The 16652-nt window shown below is 40.1% G+C and overlaps 1 protein-coding gene across 1 annotated transcript; it reads left to right on the forward strand.

Moving 5' to 3' along the window:
• The first annotated feature begins 14690 nt into the window (after window positions 1-14690).
• LOC145436459 (ficolin-2-like) lies at window positions 14691-16652 on the forward strand. Its single transcript, XM_080313810.1, has 6 exons — window positions 14691-14906; window positions 14960-15018; window positions 15080-15169; window positions 15277-15373; window positions 15502-15601; window positions 15953-16652. Exons 1-6 carry the CDS (start codon window positions 14810-14812, stop codon window positions 16248-16250), a joined length of 741 nt encoding a protein of 246 aa, XP_080169936.1. The 5' UTR covers window positions 14691-14809; the 3' UTR covers window positions 16251-16652.

Below are 16652 nucleotides of genomic sequence, written 5' to 3' on the forward strand. Positions count from 1 at the left end.
ACCAAGCTATCTACTCGTATCGACAAGCTATTTACCAGATCTGACTTGATGGCAAAAGAGATGAAATCCCTTCATGACTCCATGGAGAATATCTCATCTGAAATGGCAACATTGAAGACGCAAAACTCAATGCTGGATAAGAAAATTGAAGATATTGAGCAAAGTCAAGTTTTTATTTGCAAGGAATATGAAGACCAGAAACAAAACATGAATAAACTTGAAGGATTACTAAAAGATCTCGAAACATGGAAAACATCCGTTGAGGAAGATGTGAGACAACTAAAACAGACCAGTGAAGAAAATTCATGTAGTACCGATGAAATTGACTTGCATATGAGGCGAAACAATCTTGAATTCCATGGGATACCTTTCACAAAAGAAGAAAACACTGACAATCTAATCATTCGTGCTGTCGCAGTTCTTGGGATAGATGTCACAGCCAACGACATATCCATTTCTCCCCGCTTGCCTTCTAAACACCAGAGCCTACCGCCGCCAATACTCGTCCGCTCTACTTCATTGAAAATGAGGAATCTCATCCTGAAAGCACGAATCAAACTATCGAAAATTAAAGATTTTGGGATCCCAAAAATGACTTCACTGTTTATCAATGAAAATTTGACCAAGAATGCTCGTGACCTGCTCGCCGCTGCCAAAACTTTCAAAAAGAAACACGACTATGATTATTTATGGATAAACAATGGCCGCATATTCCTAAGAAGAGCTCCTGGTGAGGAAAAAATTCATCTTCGTTGTCAAAATGACCTTGACCAGCTGCAATAATTCCTCGCTATCATCTACTCGCAGTCTTCTCACATCACTGCCAATATGGCGAGACGACGCTGCAAAGCTTGCTTTGAATATTGCGAATCTGATGACCCAACCCTTAAATGTGTTATCTGTAATTGCTGGTTACACCAGAGATGTGTGAGTGCTTCTAATTTTCATCCTAATAACACTACTGCCACACAGCATTATTGTAATGTTTGCCTAAACAATAATCTTGCTCTTGGTCATTCTTATGAAACATTGTGCCAAACCACTACTTCCCCTGCAGAGATCACTGATAGTAACAAATTATCAACTAAACAAGTAGAGCTTAACAACCTAAATGCATGTAAATGTATTGATTTTACAGCTGATTCTGTTCAAATACCCAAGACCAACCATTTTGCTATTGGTCATGTAAACATTGTATCTTTGCAGAAAAACTTCGACAAGCTTCATGAATTTCTATGCTCACTGGATATCCCAGTTACATTACTTGCAGTCTCTGAGACCAGACTTCAGAGTGACCCAATTAGTAACATAAATATTGATGGCTATTCTTTTATTCATAGCCCAACCAAATCCAAGGCGGGTGGAGTGGGTTTGTATATATATGATGACATAACTTACCAAGAGAATCATGAATTTGAAATAAAAGGCTGTCAATGTGAACAGCTATGGATTGAAATTTCTGGTATACCATCCTTCCCAGACTCCATTATTGTTGGATCAATCTATAGACACTCAAGGGATAATGTTTCCAATTTCATGGAACAATTTTCCTCGACCTTTGAGTTATTGAACAGTAAAGATAAAAAATTCATTATCACCGGTGACTTCAACATCAACCTATTAGATGCATCACCCATGGTCCGAGAATATCTAGACATGATATCAAGTCACGGCACTGCTCAAATTATAACCCATCCGACAAGAGTCACAAGAACATCTAAAACACTCTTGGATCATACCTATACAAATATTGCTGATCAATCAATATCCCCTTTTGTTGTGGAATGTAACTTGAGTGATCACTATCCAATATTATGTCAATTTGGATCTCGTCTTAAACGCGTGAGACCAAAGTACATGCGCAGAAATCTGCACAAAATTGACCTGACCTCCTTCTACTATGACCTTGACTGCCTGGCAGATAAAACCGATGCTGTGATCCTCCATGATAACAACTTTAATGAAACATTTGATTACTTCATGAAAGAAATCTCTTGTATTGTAAACAAACATGCACCTTTAAAAACTGTATCAAAGCGTCAACAAAGATTATCAAATAAACCTTGGTTATCTCTTGGCATACTGGTATCTATTAAGCACAGAAACAGACTCTACAGATCACTGAAAAATAAATGGTCAGAATCTAGACAATTGCAATTCAAAAAATATGCCAACTTACTCTCTCAAATCAAAACGAAAGCAAAGGAACTATATTTTAAGAAACACTTTTCTAAACATCAAAATAATCCACGTGAAACATGGAGATCCGTAAATCGTATTATCAACAGAAAATCCAACTCTCAGGCACCTAACAAAATAAAAGATTTTGATTCTGATCAAATGGTCTCTGATCAGTCCCGGATGACTGAGATCTTTAATAGTTTCTTTTCTACCATCGGCACAAAACTCTCGGAATGTTGCTCGAATGAAGATGTCGATCACCATCATATTTTTGGAAAACGCCCAAGTTCATCATTCTATCTTCAACCAACGTCACCAAATGAAGTCATAAGTGTTCTATCTATACTGAAAAACAATAAAGCTCAAGGTCACGATCAACTACCTGTCATTATTGTCAAACACATAGGCATTCACCTAGCAGATACCATCGCTAAATTATTCAATTTCTCATTTTCTTCAGGGATATTTCCTGATTACATGAAGATTGCACGTGTGATACCTGTATTTAAATGTGGGGACAAAACCAACGCAAGCAACTATCGACCCATTTCGATATTGTCACCGTTTGCCACTCTGCTTGAGAAAATATTATTTGAGAGACTTAACAGTTATCTCAATAAAATGAATCTCTTAAACTCAAATCAATATGGTTTTAGAAATAACCACACGACCTCTCAAGCTATATTACAGGTTACCTCAAGGATATATGAGCTCATTGACTCTAAAAATGTTGCCACTGGTGTGTTTTTAGATCTGAAAAAGGCATTCGACTGTGTCAATCATTCCAAACTAGTTGATAAACTTGAATTCTATGGTATACGTGGACTTGCAAAAATGTATTTCGAATCTTACTTAAATAATAGGAAACAATTTGTTCATATTGGAACAACGCGTTCACAATTACTACCCATACAGACTGGTGTACCTCAGGGATCAGTTCTCGGGCCCCTGCTGTTCATAATTTACATCAATGATATTGGTCATTTATTTGACAATGACATCACACTGTTTGCTGATGACACCAGCCTAGTTATACCCGGTAAAAATATATCTGATGCATTTGACAACATTAACACTAAGCTATCGACAGTGTCAAAATGGATGGCATCTAACCAACTTCAGCTCAATGCCTCCAAAACCAAAACCCTCGTGTTTCATACACAAGTCAATCGCAGTGGAATTATAGTAAATAACGCACATCTTGATACACATAAAACTGTTAGATATCTTGGCATTATCATTGATGATAAACTTGGATGGTCTGATCATATCAACAATATAAAAACTAAAATCTCGCGTGGTGTCGGGGCTCTCTATCGCCTTAAAAATTTAATTCCTCATCAAACTCTCAGATCAGTCTACTATGCCTTAATTCACTGCTATCTTATTTATGGGATCCTAGTTTGGGGACCTGCTGCGAAAAAACATCTGCAGAAATTGCAAGTCTTGCAAAACCGAGCCATACGAATTCTCTGTCGGAAATCTAGATATGAGAATTGTAATAGCATGTATCGTAGCGTTAGAATATTGAAAGTGGAAGACGTTTTCAAATTTGAGGTAATGAAATTCATGCATAGTTATCATCAGGGTGAACTGCCACTATATTTTGATAATCTGTTCAAAATACCTTCAGATACCCACCAGCATCATACCAGATTTTCTTCTAACTTGTCTCTGTCTGTGCAACACCATTCTACCAGTCTAGTACAAAATTCAATCAGTTTTATTGGTGTCAATGTTTGGAATAAGCTGCCACCTAATCTCCGCAATTTAGACTCTTGTGCTTTTAAAAAACAATGTTTTCATTCTCTTATCTCTAACTACCGCTAAATTGTATTTGTGTTGTATTACAAATTGGTCCGTGATACTGTGTCTTATTTTTCCTATCGTTCGTTGGATTATTTTAATTTAATTTTATTTCATTTTATATTTTTTCATTAGTTATCGACTGTGAAAATTGCTCCTGTCCCGGGTGGCTCGGCTCTGAAGACTATGTCATATCGAGCCTCCCGTCTACCTTGCATGTCGCATTTCATTGTTACATTTTTTGTAGTGTTATGTTGATATGTAATGTATACGAATAAAGATTCTCTCTCTCTCTCTTTCTGTTGGTATCCACATTGAAATGTTGTCACGACTAGTATCAGCACATTTTATAGTCCATGAAGAGGTGAGGTACTTGAGCTCTTCAAAATCCAGCTTCTGTAATACAATCCGATGACACATTGTTATGACGGTCGGGTTTGATCAACTTCTTCCACGATCACCTCGACTGTTGAAGGAATAGATGGTAATGTGTAAGTCTGGATATTTGTTGAGTGAAAGAGATTGTTGGACTGTCCTATTCCGTCCACTTCTTCGAAGTCACCATCTTGCAAGAGAGAGAGTCTTTATTTTCATCGAACCAAAATACATAACAAACGGCAGTGATGGTGGTACAGAAAACATGCGTGCACAGTATTCGGTATTAGATAGGAATGATCGATAAGACCGTGAAGGTCATCTAGTCTGATCACACCAGCATCAAACAGGTACACTTGACTCTGAACAGTCTAGCTGTAAAAAGATGTTTAGTTAAAAAAGGAAAATAGAAAAAAAAATTAAACAATGGTAGCAAATGATCAATGAAGCAATGTCTGCAAGCAAGTTAACTCTGATTGTAAGAGTTGACAAACTGGACGACATTACAATTAAATTGCTAGGCAAAGTATACGCTGTGAACGATCATTTATATATCATTGGCTGTCCACAAGTTTATCAAACCTGAAATGGACAGAGCTTTCTACTTATTGTGGGTCGCTCTTGCGCACACATACACTTATAAGATATACCATCACATCATGATAAATTGTACCCATAAAGTAGTTTAAAAAGTAGGTGACGACCAGACTTTGCAGACGTTTGTTAGTCAATTGAATATTAAAATCCACTTGATGAAGCAGAAAATGAACGGTATGAAAAGAACTCAGGTAGAATGAAGAAATATGTTTGATCAGACTTTGTATTCATTTGTTAGTAAATTGTATACTGTATCTACAAGCTGCTGACGAATATCAAACGAAAATATTCAGATTTATCCAATTGTATATATAGGAGCATTCGAATCACAAGATGAATCTCTGCAACAAAGTAATAATGACTATTACCGGTATTACTTCAAATACGTGATGCTTTTTGCGGTTTTGCTCACTTTCACTACTTCAGAGTCAGTTTTAGAACTTGCCTGAATTGACTTGAAAAATTTAGAAATGACTTCTTGACTTGATTAAAAATTTGCAATGACTCGAAGATAGTGACATATGAGCTAGGTATTCACCGTTATTTGCCACTGCGAGACAACCTCCGATCACAATGCTCATCACGTAGGCACACTGGTACATCAGTATCGTCTGAATATTAAGCCATGCTACCGGTAGTGGCCAAAACCTGTACAGTATGCACATATTTCACCCTCAACAGAGGTATCAATAAAAATATTTCACTACGTTAACGCTGGTGAAGCGTGACTCGCGACGCGCTCAAACGCAGAGCTCACTGGAGTTTCCAATCATTGTATATATATCATTGAACAAGACCTACCGAATTATGCTGCTATGTGGAGGACCTCCTAATATAGTCCATGTAAAGAGATTCACGATCTTTTTTAGACAGCTTTATTTCTGTGCCCTCACGGGAGACTCGAGTCACCTCCAAAAATTGAGTGACTTGACTTGACTCGAGTCACCTTTGAAAATCAAGTGACTTGACTTGACTCCAGTCAAAATGTACATTGACTCGAAATGACTCGTGACTCGAAGGTAGTGACTTGAACCCAACACTGCTGGGTTCACTATCGAGTTAACATTCTACACCAGAACGAGTAAGTAGTATTGCTTTTTGAAGCCGTTCAAATCTACTACTACGACTACTGCTACTACTTGGTGTGAGAAAACTGACGTTGGCCCGATATGAAAAGGATTTAGGATTTCATTTCTTTACAATATAGCAGAGTCACCCTCATAGGGGGATAAACCGAACTTCTGGGGGAATTGCATATATATGGCTGCCCATTTTTTGTCCTCTCTCTGCTCATGTTATCAGAATTACCGCTAGAGCTGAGTGAGGTGTCTTGAAAATGTAGGACCCGTAAGTCATAATTAAACATATTCGGGTAAACCCGTTTGTATAATGACTTCACTACGTGATGGTTGTTGTTGTTTTTATTAACGCATATAATTGGCGCTTGCAACATCGTGGTTATTTGCGCCCACACAGTAAATTTCATAATCGCATAATGGCATGTCTTCTTGAACTTGAGTCTTTTTTTCGGCTCATTTGCGGCCTCCTTTCACGAGTTCGGCTCTCTCTTCGTCTGGGCTTTTCAATGCGCTGTATTACAGCGGGATCGGCGATGAGGAGCCCAGATAAACCTCAGACACATAGAAACATGGCAGAGCCGAGACTCGAACCATCAACGTCGTGACTACAGTGTTTAACCAACTGCGCCACTCGCTTCCCTACTACGTGATGGTATTTCGTGGACTGTATGTGCTCAACTATTACATTATCGGCGTGACTATAGATACTTAGATAGCTGCAAATATGTACCTATACCGTTTGAAATTGCGTTTGCGCTATATCTCATTATTTATGCCACGTTCGGATATTTTGCAGCCATCAGTGTATAACTGTAGCCTATATTCACGGATACAAATCGGTTCCGTGTATTACGCGATGATACTCTATTATATTAAAGTAACGCAGTTCACCAAAATAGCGGGCAGTCAGTGTTACATTACCATTACATTAGCCTACCTTTACATCAGGGTTGTAACCAAGTCACATTGTTCCGAGTCACGAGTCAATCTTACTTTTGTGGTTTTGACTCGAGTCAAGTCGAGTCATTTTCAATTCATCACCGAGTCGAGTCCGAGTCCAAGTCACCGTTTAAAGGCTCAAGTCCGAGTCATGGTGTTATGACTCGAGTCGAGTCCAAGTCACAGTATTGAAGTCATGTTCAACTCATGTTTTCAATCCTGAATTAGCTTATAGCTCATAGAGAATTAACGAATTCATTCTACATCTACATGCTACCTGATATAGAACCAACGAATTCACGTCTAGATACCAGCTGATAGAGAATCAACAGATGCATGTTTATGTAGACGTACAGTTTTTCTTTCACATTGTTAGGTGGTTGACTGAAAAAAGGTCAGCTTTCCTGCTCAGCCCCCGAAATAGCCGCCGGAGCGTTACTAATATGAGAGGAAATTTTGGATTAACTACAAATAGAGATTTTCGAATTTTATCGGCCACCTCATGATATTGTTATATTGTGTAAAAATATGATTCATAGCAAATTTGGCTCAATTCCAACTAGAAAAAGCGAATTTATTAGAGTGGAATATTTCGGATATGAAAAAATAGTCGGCTTTACTATTAGCATCTAATTATATTATATGAAATAATTTCTCACCAAAAACACTCCCTTTATTTTCAAATATAGAATTTTCTCCTTTCACATCATTGATTCTACTTTTTAAAATTAAGCCAGATTCAGCGTTTTTTTTATGCAACATAACAATTTTACCAAGTAGCCACCCAGTAAAATAAATAAGAAGTTATTTTTGAACAACCCTATTGTACAAAAATCACACAACATTAGCCATTCATTATTACTCCCGTGCACAATGCACATACCTAACAAAACCTCAAATGGAAGGAGTGTATTGTGTGTTTTCACTGACGGCAGATCAAATCAATGATGAGTTACAATTCAAAAATACTAAAGTGGAAAGGAGATCCTCATATATGTTATAGCGGCATGACCTTAGAATAAATCCACATCTACTGAAACACGTTCCGCTGGTGCACTAGATACAGGAATTGACAAGCATTTTTGAACCACATTGAAGAGCACTGGATACTCATTATTTCTGGTCGCCCAATAATGCAAAGAATCATCGGTTTCAAATCTACACATGAGCTTATCAGTCTCTTCCAAGTACTTGACCGCCTGAGTCATTTCATTGCCGCTAATTGAACTTTGCTTCGATTGCTCGCTTGTATAATTGAAAAGTATCGAGTACTTTTATTGCGGAGGATCTATTACCTCTTCATCACAGGATAATTTTGTAGAATGCTTTGCTCCTATATGTGCCATTGTCTGTTTATTTTACGGCGGCATATCTGATATCAGACGAGTGCAACGAAAGCAGTGGCGTCAAATAGCGATATTGGCAGAATTCGTCATATGCGTTGATCTAGCCAGTGGCGTAGCAGCCACTTGGCGGTTCTGGCTCTGCGCCAGGGGCGGCAGGCTCCAAGGAGCGGCAAAATGAGGCTGCACAGTGTGAGAGAGAGAGAGATGGTATTCTTTTTCGCCTGCACAACCGAGATGCTAAGACGACGGAGATGCGATATGGACTCCATAGTAAGGTCATCTAGTCTGCACCCCCGTTTTTTCTCCTCCGTGGTTGCTGAGCGCCTAGAGAGGGATAACCGTGGATACCAGTTTTCGAGTCTTTGGTCTGACCCGGCCGGGGATCGAACCCACGACCTACCGATCAAGAAGCCGGACGCATCACGATTACACTATCTCGCTCGGCACTGTGTACACAGCCGGCTAAAAGAAGCATAATTGGTAGTTCTATTGCTGGCGTCTCGTGAGCCAAAATTTAATCAAACAGGTCTCAATCGAAATCTAGTGTCGCGCTGATTCCGAAAACACGAATTAATATGTTAACATGGCAGTGGAACCACTCCGAAATAGCCGTCAAGGCCGATTGTTCGGAGAGTACGCGGAAAAAGGAGTACGCCTGAGAGAGAAAGAGAGATATGATATTCTTTTCCGCCTGCACCATCGAGATGCTTTGACGACGGAGTTGCGCCCCCGTTTTTTTCTCCTCCATGCTATCCGTGATTGCTGAGCGCCTAGCAGGATAGCTGCGGATACCAATTTTCGAATCTTTCGCCGGGGACATGCATGCTTCAAGCTTTGGACAGATTCAAGCTTGAAGCTGAAACTAGGTTTACCGGCATTCACCACTTAGATCGGGGGCGGGCAACTTCTCCAGTCGGCGGGCCGGATATAGGAAAATTAAGTAAATTAAGCGGGCCGGATTGCTGAATCGATACATTATTCACCCATTTATCCACATATACAAGGAATAACTCGTATTTCATGAATGCATTTTAACGACAGCAATGTCACTTCAAATCCATTTCTCGCCGATAATGCCGAATACCATGTGGATTTGAGAATAGCGTCATACATGCGCCGCCATGTCTGGTTCTCTCTGATCAGTCAACACACTGTGCAATCCTTAATTAGGATTTCAAGGCGTTCGATATGTCCAGTATCCCAGGTTTACAAAGATATCAATTCATTAGGATTGAGTAGGGGACGAGATAGCGTCGTTGTTCAACTGTGTGGCCTAATTGATCGCGATATTGAATTCATGCGGCCTGCATGAATTCCTCCACTCACAACTGACAACTACAACTGCCATTTTGAAAAATTTATTGAGGAACTGCGGGCAGCCCTCGACACATCTTTCCCAATTAGGAAAGTCAACCGCAATGCAAGGCGCTTGAAATCGAAACCCTGGATTGGTCATGACATACTAGTTGCAATCAAAACAAGGGATTGGATGCATAAGCACTACTATCTGCAAGGCACCATCGAAGGCAAAAAAGTGTACAAAAAATATGCAAACCAAGTGACGCATATGAAAGGAAATGCCAAAAAAGCATACTTCCAAAAAAGATTCGAAGAGTGCTCCAAAGATCCCAAGAACACATGGAAAACCATTGGAGAAATTATCAACCTAACTAAAGGTAATGCTCCCAAGAGTACTGATGACATCGAGCTACTCGAGAATGGAAGCATCATCAAAGACCAGCTTGCAGTAGCAGAAAAGTTCAATCAGTATTTTTGCAACATTGGTCCGGATCTTGCAGCTTCAATACCAAACTCCTCCGATGACTTTCTCTCGTACTTGAGTCCTGGCCCTCAGAAATCCATTTTTCTTGAGCCGACAAGTAAAGGAGAAGTTGCGATCGTATTATCTGAAATGAAAAGTAACAAAGCAGTAGGACCCGAACTCATCCCAACTCACTTTCTGAAGCTAGTCTTTAATATTATTGGTGATGTTATATGCATTTTCTTTAATGAGTCGATACGTCTAGGCATTTTCCCAGATGCACTGAAAACTGCCAGAGTAATGCCAGTGTTTAAGAAAGGCTGTAAAAAGCTAATTTCTAACTACCGACCAATATCTGTTTTGCCAAATCTTGCCACGGTTTTTGAGAAACTGATTGACTGCCGACTTAAGAACTTTTTTGAATTGAATGCAGTACTGTCTCCGACCCAGCATGGATTCAGATCCAACCACAACACCAACCATGCAATACTATCAATTGTAACGGACTATTACAAAACCATCAAGCAAAAAGAAAGTGGCTGCAGCATTTTTATCGATCTCCGCAAAGCTTTCGACACAGTTAACCACAGAATCTTAAGATACAAGCTAGAACACTATGGAATCAGGGGTATTGCAGCAACTCTAGTTGAAAGCTACCTGGCAAACCGCAATCAATTTGTTAAACTTGGGACATTAAGAACGACTACCAGAGATATTACTTGTGGAGTGCCACAAGGCTCAGTCCTTGGACCGACTTTTTTCCTCATTTATATTAACGACATTGTTAATGCATCTTTATTCCGCACAACGCTATTTGCTGATGATACTCACCTCTTCATAACCTCCAACACTGTCGATGATTTGCATGCATCTGTGAATAGGGAACTCCCGAAAGTGTCGAGATGGCTGCAAGCAAACAAACTAAGTTTGAATGCAGATAAAACCGAGATGCTCGTTTTAAATAATGCCAGTCATAATTTCACTGTGAACATCAATCATAAACAAATCTCAATATGTGACTCAGCAAAATATCTCGGCGTCACCATTGATTCCAAATTGTCTTGGAAGCAGCATATTGAATGCACAATATCAAAACTAGCTCGGTGTGTGGGAATAATGACCCGTCTCCAATCTTTGGTTTCCAGATCAGTACTACGAACCATCTACTTCTCTCTTTTCCACTCGCATCTGCAATATGGAATCGTAGTATGGGGAAATGCATGTACAACATTTTTGTGCAGAATTCGAACCCTGCAAAACCGTGCGATACGGCTGATCTCATCTGTACCTTTACGTACCAATTTATCGCCTTACTACCGTAAGCATCGAATTTTGCGAGTTGATGAACTGTATCGCTTCGAAGTATCAAAAGTTGTTCACAAATATTTTTCCAATAGTCTCCCTCCTGTGTTTGATGACTTTTTCATACCTGCTAAACATGTCCATTCCCATTACACGAGATCTTCGTCTAAAGGAAACGTCTACTTACCCCAACCCAATAGCAACCTAACTAAGAGATCTATCGACTACTCGGGACCTATCATCTGGAATGCATTACCATCACATATCCGTGAATTGCCTTATAATAGATTCAAAAAAGCCCTACTTGATCGCCTCTTGTCGTTACACTAACACTGTTGACCTACCTCGCCCAGACATTGCTTCATTGATCATTTGCTACCATTGTTTAATTTTTTTTATATTTTCCTTTCCTAACTAAACATTTTTTCACAGCCAGACTGTTCTGAGTCAAGTGTACCTGTTTGATGCTGGTGTGATCAGACTAGATGACCTTCACGGTCTTATCGATCATTCCTATCTAATACCGAATACTGTGCACGCATATTTTCTGTACCACCATCACTGCAGTTTGTTATGTATTTTGGTTCGATGAAAATAAAGACTCTCTCTCTCTCTCTGCGTCCTCTATAACGAAATTTGAAGTGGCCCGAGACCCGTTTTGAGTTGGCAACCACTGGCATAAGCGGTGCCTTACAAGCCTAGAAGTGTGCCGTGCTACATGTCGGCAGTTACGGAATCAAAAATAAGAAATATCAACCTGGTATAAATGACCATTGTAGTCGACAAACACTATGACAAACTACACTACACGTATATAATAACATACTAGTAAGCAAGTAGTGGGGAATCTCGGCAGACTGGGGCCGCGGGCCACATTATCACGTAAAACGGGAAACAGTCCGCGGGCCGAACAAAATCCTTTCGCGGGCCGCATGTTGCCCACCCCTGACTTGAGGGATATGTTTGGATTTTTGAATTCCCACGCGATGCTGCAAAGCGAAAGTCAAAATTTATTCACCAGCGCTTTTAGAAGCACTTATGACGACGAATTGGACTTTTTGGAGTTAGCTGCGAATATTGTCATGCCTTATACCTTCGAATTAGGGATCAGAATTAGAAGATTGCTAGCTTTTCGTACAAATCAATATGAGGCCTCTAGGACGTACACAAATTAAGATATGATAATATGAAGTTGTTCAACTAGAGATTTTAAAAGGGCTAAGGGGCTGGTGCGGAGCAGCGAAACCACGTTTGATCGTAGTGCAACAGCGTGTGATGTTTTACAGTGGTTAGGTAATGCAAAGCTACTTGATTCGACACGATATCTATGCTCGAGTCTGAAATTTTATCTGACCATTGGTGTTTCTATTGCGAGCTGTGTGAGTAGCTTCTCAAAGATCACACTAATTAAGTCTTATTAACGTTCTACCATGAATGATGATCGGCTATCAGCTCTATCCATTCTGTCTATAGAAAGAGAGTACGTTCAAAAACTTGAATTTGAGGGTATTACCGCTGATTTTGCTTTGAGGCGGCTATTTCATTTTCTATTTGCACAATACATTCGTTCGCTATTTCTTGAATTAATATTTTGGCCTTATCAACGTTGAGACGGTGAGGCTGAGACGCGGCATATTGTTTGTAATTATTTTTATTGACAAGATTGCTTGAACAGGAATCTATGTCGAAATTTGCTGCGTTCTACTTAGGGGGCGGCATTTCAAGCAAAGCCAGGGGCGGCATCACATGCTGCTACGCCAGTGGATCTAGCCAGTACGATTCGCAAATTTCTTCATCTTCAAGTCATATAAAATGTGCCGAGTCAATGACTTGGGTCGAGTCACGCGTAATGACTCGAGTACAAGTCGAGTCAATCCAAATATTGACTCGAGTCGAGTCGAGTCATTTTCCATTTTCAAGAAAATGACTCGAGTCAAGTCGAGTCACCAAAAATTCGTGACTCGAGTCTGACTCGAGTCGAGTCATGACTCGAGTCATTACAACCCTGCTTTACATTACCTTTTTACGAAATGTTACTGTTCTGAGTTTTAGTCAGTGAGGATACTGGTTGACTTCCTGAAATCATGTTATCATTAGTAAATCAGTAGGCTAAACAAATGAGTATCATTAAAATGACATGACGTCATGTCACCCTATTGCAGGGGTTCTCGGACTGAGGCGCGTGATAATTTTCCTGAACAAATTCATTCTTCTGGCACTGTTGCAATGTTCGGGAACAGAGATTTTTATATTTATGTGATATCCTGTGAAAACGTTTACGCTTACTGAATGTAATGTTCATCAAACTTAAACAGCCATGCTTTTATAAGGCAGTGTCATATTATTCGCCTCATGTGCATTAATTGTAGTGAATTTCTCTTTCTTCATACTACCGCGGCGATTAGAGTTACTGCATAGCCTACTGTAGACCGTTCATTGTTTCTGTACAGAACCATATAGTGTCATCTTCTTATTTTGAATACCATATTTGATTATTTAAAAGAGTTCTAGTATGTTCTTTGAGCTGTGAGCTGTGAGCAAGGATTTTTAAGAATAGGTATTACGAGGGACAGATTTATGTTAAACAAATGAAGTGGTACGCCGTACGCGGTTCAAAAGATATGGGAAGGCTAGACTATCGATACGAATGATTTTTGTTGGTTTTGTGATGGTCGTGATAAGTACTATGTCATCGAATTCATAGTTTGTTCGAAATTCAACGTTTCCTTCTTTAGGTCCAAAATATCAGACCTGATACAGCATCGAGGAAGTTTTCTCACACAATCGATTTCATAAACGATATCAATGAGCTGACTTCCTCAAAATGATAACAAAAGCAGTAATGCAGTATATCGTCATTGCCAACGTGTTAAAGTTGATGGTTGCGTGGAACAAATGGTATTGGTGATAAATCGGTGCGCTCGCAACTCAGAAAATTATTATTATTATTATTATTATACAACATACAACAGTGGTGCTTATAGCCCGATTAGGGCTTTGTGCTCCACGACATCACATTTTTATAACACAGTTCAATGTCATTTCTTCGCGCTCATTGCTCGTGCGCCCGCAGTCTTTGCAGCTTCAAGGCTTTTTATTCGGATCTTCCTTTACCGTCGACTTATAGCTCGACCCACTGTCGTATCTGGGCTTTTTAAGTCACCGCAATTGCGGTGAGGTCGGCGATGAGGAGCCCATATAACCTCCGACACATAGAAGTTAGTCCGAACCGGGATTCGAATCACGACCATTGGTGTCGTGACGCTGGTGCTTAACCAACTGCGCCAATCGCTTCCCCGCAACGCAGAAAAGCATTTGCGTCTGTTGCTTAGTTGAAGTTTGTCGCATTATATTCTGCATTTATACATTGATCTATCAAGCAGAACGGCTATCTTATTGAGTTCAATAGGATACGCAACGTCATGGCGTCTGAATTGAATCTCAGATTGCTTCCGAAAATGTCGATCAAGATTTGGATTCTTTTCATGTTCGGATTCGCAATCTACCGGCGTTCGTCAGGTAAGAATAATTTGTGTTCCAATTCGAATCGAATAATCTTTTCACCTTTGTAGTTCAATTCTGCGTGAGAAGATACGTTGACGGTCAATGGATTTCGAAGGGGGATTGTGGGGTTGGTAGCCTATACGAGTAGATTGACGCTGAAGGTTCTGTTACGTGTACTTTTCATGAAGGGTCCGGGAAGAATGTCGGAGATGCAGAAGGAACTTCAACGCAGAATTAAAGATGAGAAGAAGAAATGCACTGCGAGCGAGGGATGGACTGTGAGTAGAATTTAAAATCTTACTTTTATAACGCCAGGATGCATACCATTTCTGAAACTTTGATTATTTATACAATTCTGCTGACTGTTTGCTGAATTCCGTTGCAGGTTTTCCAGCGCAGAATAAACGGAGACGTGGATTTCTACCGCGGTTGGGATGATTACAAAAAAGGATTCGGGGATTGCGATGGAGATTTGTGGCTCGGTACGAAGATTCTGGATTTGATCCCTTCAAGTTGTAGGATTTAGCCGATCTTATCTTAGTTCACATTTTGGCAAAGTCGCTCCGTTCAAAACCAACGCCTTCAATAATTTCGCAACGCTTGTCTCCAGGGCTCGAGGAATTGCATGGAATGACAAAGGAAGGAGATATGGAAATGGAAATCAACATGATCACGAAAGATAAAGGAATTCACAGCTTGGCGAAATACAGGTCTTTTCGAAATTTATGTTTTGGAAGCATTATTTATGACACCATAATGACAGTAAGCACCGGTAAGCACCGGTATTTGCTACAGTAAGGGCTGCTCGCACCTTTACGTGACGAGTCATGTTCTCTTTGTGTATACATTTTTGATACACTCAACTTGCCTTATTTAATCATTCATTACAAAATGCGATTCGTGCGGAGCCGAACGAATAGGCAGCGAAATATTCCGGACATCTAACGTAATAATTTTGATCATTGCTACGTGGCAACATTCGACACCGACGAATAATTTGATCAAATCTCTCTCTCTCTCTCTCTCTCTCTCTCTCTCTCTAATTACATTTCCATTTCCAGCAATTTCCGGATCGGTCCCGAAACCGACAAGTACAGACTGCACATATGCGGATTCTCCGGGAATGCAACCGATGCTCTCACATCCCACGACAATCGACAATTCTCAACGAAAGACGCGGATCACGATTCTAGTTCGTCACGAAATTGCGCTTCGTACAACGAAGGGGGCTGGTGGCATCACAACTGCGGCTTCAGCAATCTGAACGGGAACTTCAACAAGACAGGCGAGGAGGGATTCTGGTGGCGGCGCTACAACCTCCTGCGATTCTCGGAGATGAAGTTCCGGAAAAGAGCGTGAAAATTACGTTTGCCGATGAATGTTTGTGACGTCACACTCACGTCACACACCGCTCGCCTAAAAGATTCGCTTGAACTTCATAGCGCCCCCTCGTGGTCTCAAAATAACCACACTTAAATTCGTATTTTTGGAATTTTTGCATTTGCTTTCGATTCAGACCAGTCTCATTAAGTTTGATGGCTCGGGTAAAATGTACCTTTCTTAGTTTTCTCGAGTATGCGTGAACATACCAACTCGCTTGGACTACAGTGCGTGACACCAGAATTCATTACCTTTATTATTAAAATTCAATTACAGCATTTTCATTCCGTTTTACTACACGATAATCTCATTATGACTGGAACATGATGGGGTCTCACCTTGAAGTTAAGCCATTGTAGCCGTTTTCTTCCGAAACCGAAT

The sequence above is a fragment of the Botryllus schlosseri genome, chromosome 3 (assembly GCF_051294905.1).
Source record: "Botryllus schlosseri isolate E-star chromosome 3, Bs_hap1, whole genome shotgun sequence".
Lineage (NCBI taxonomy): Eukaryota > Metazoa > Chordata > Ascidiacea > Stolidobranchia > Styelidae > Botryllus > Botryllus schlosseri.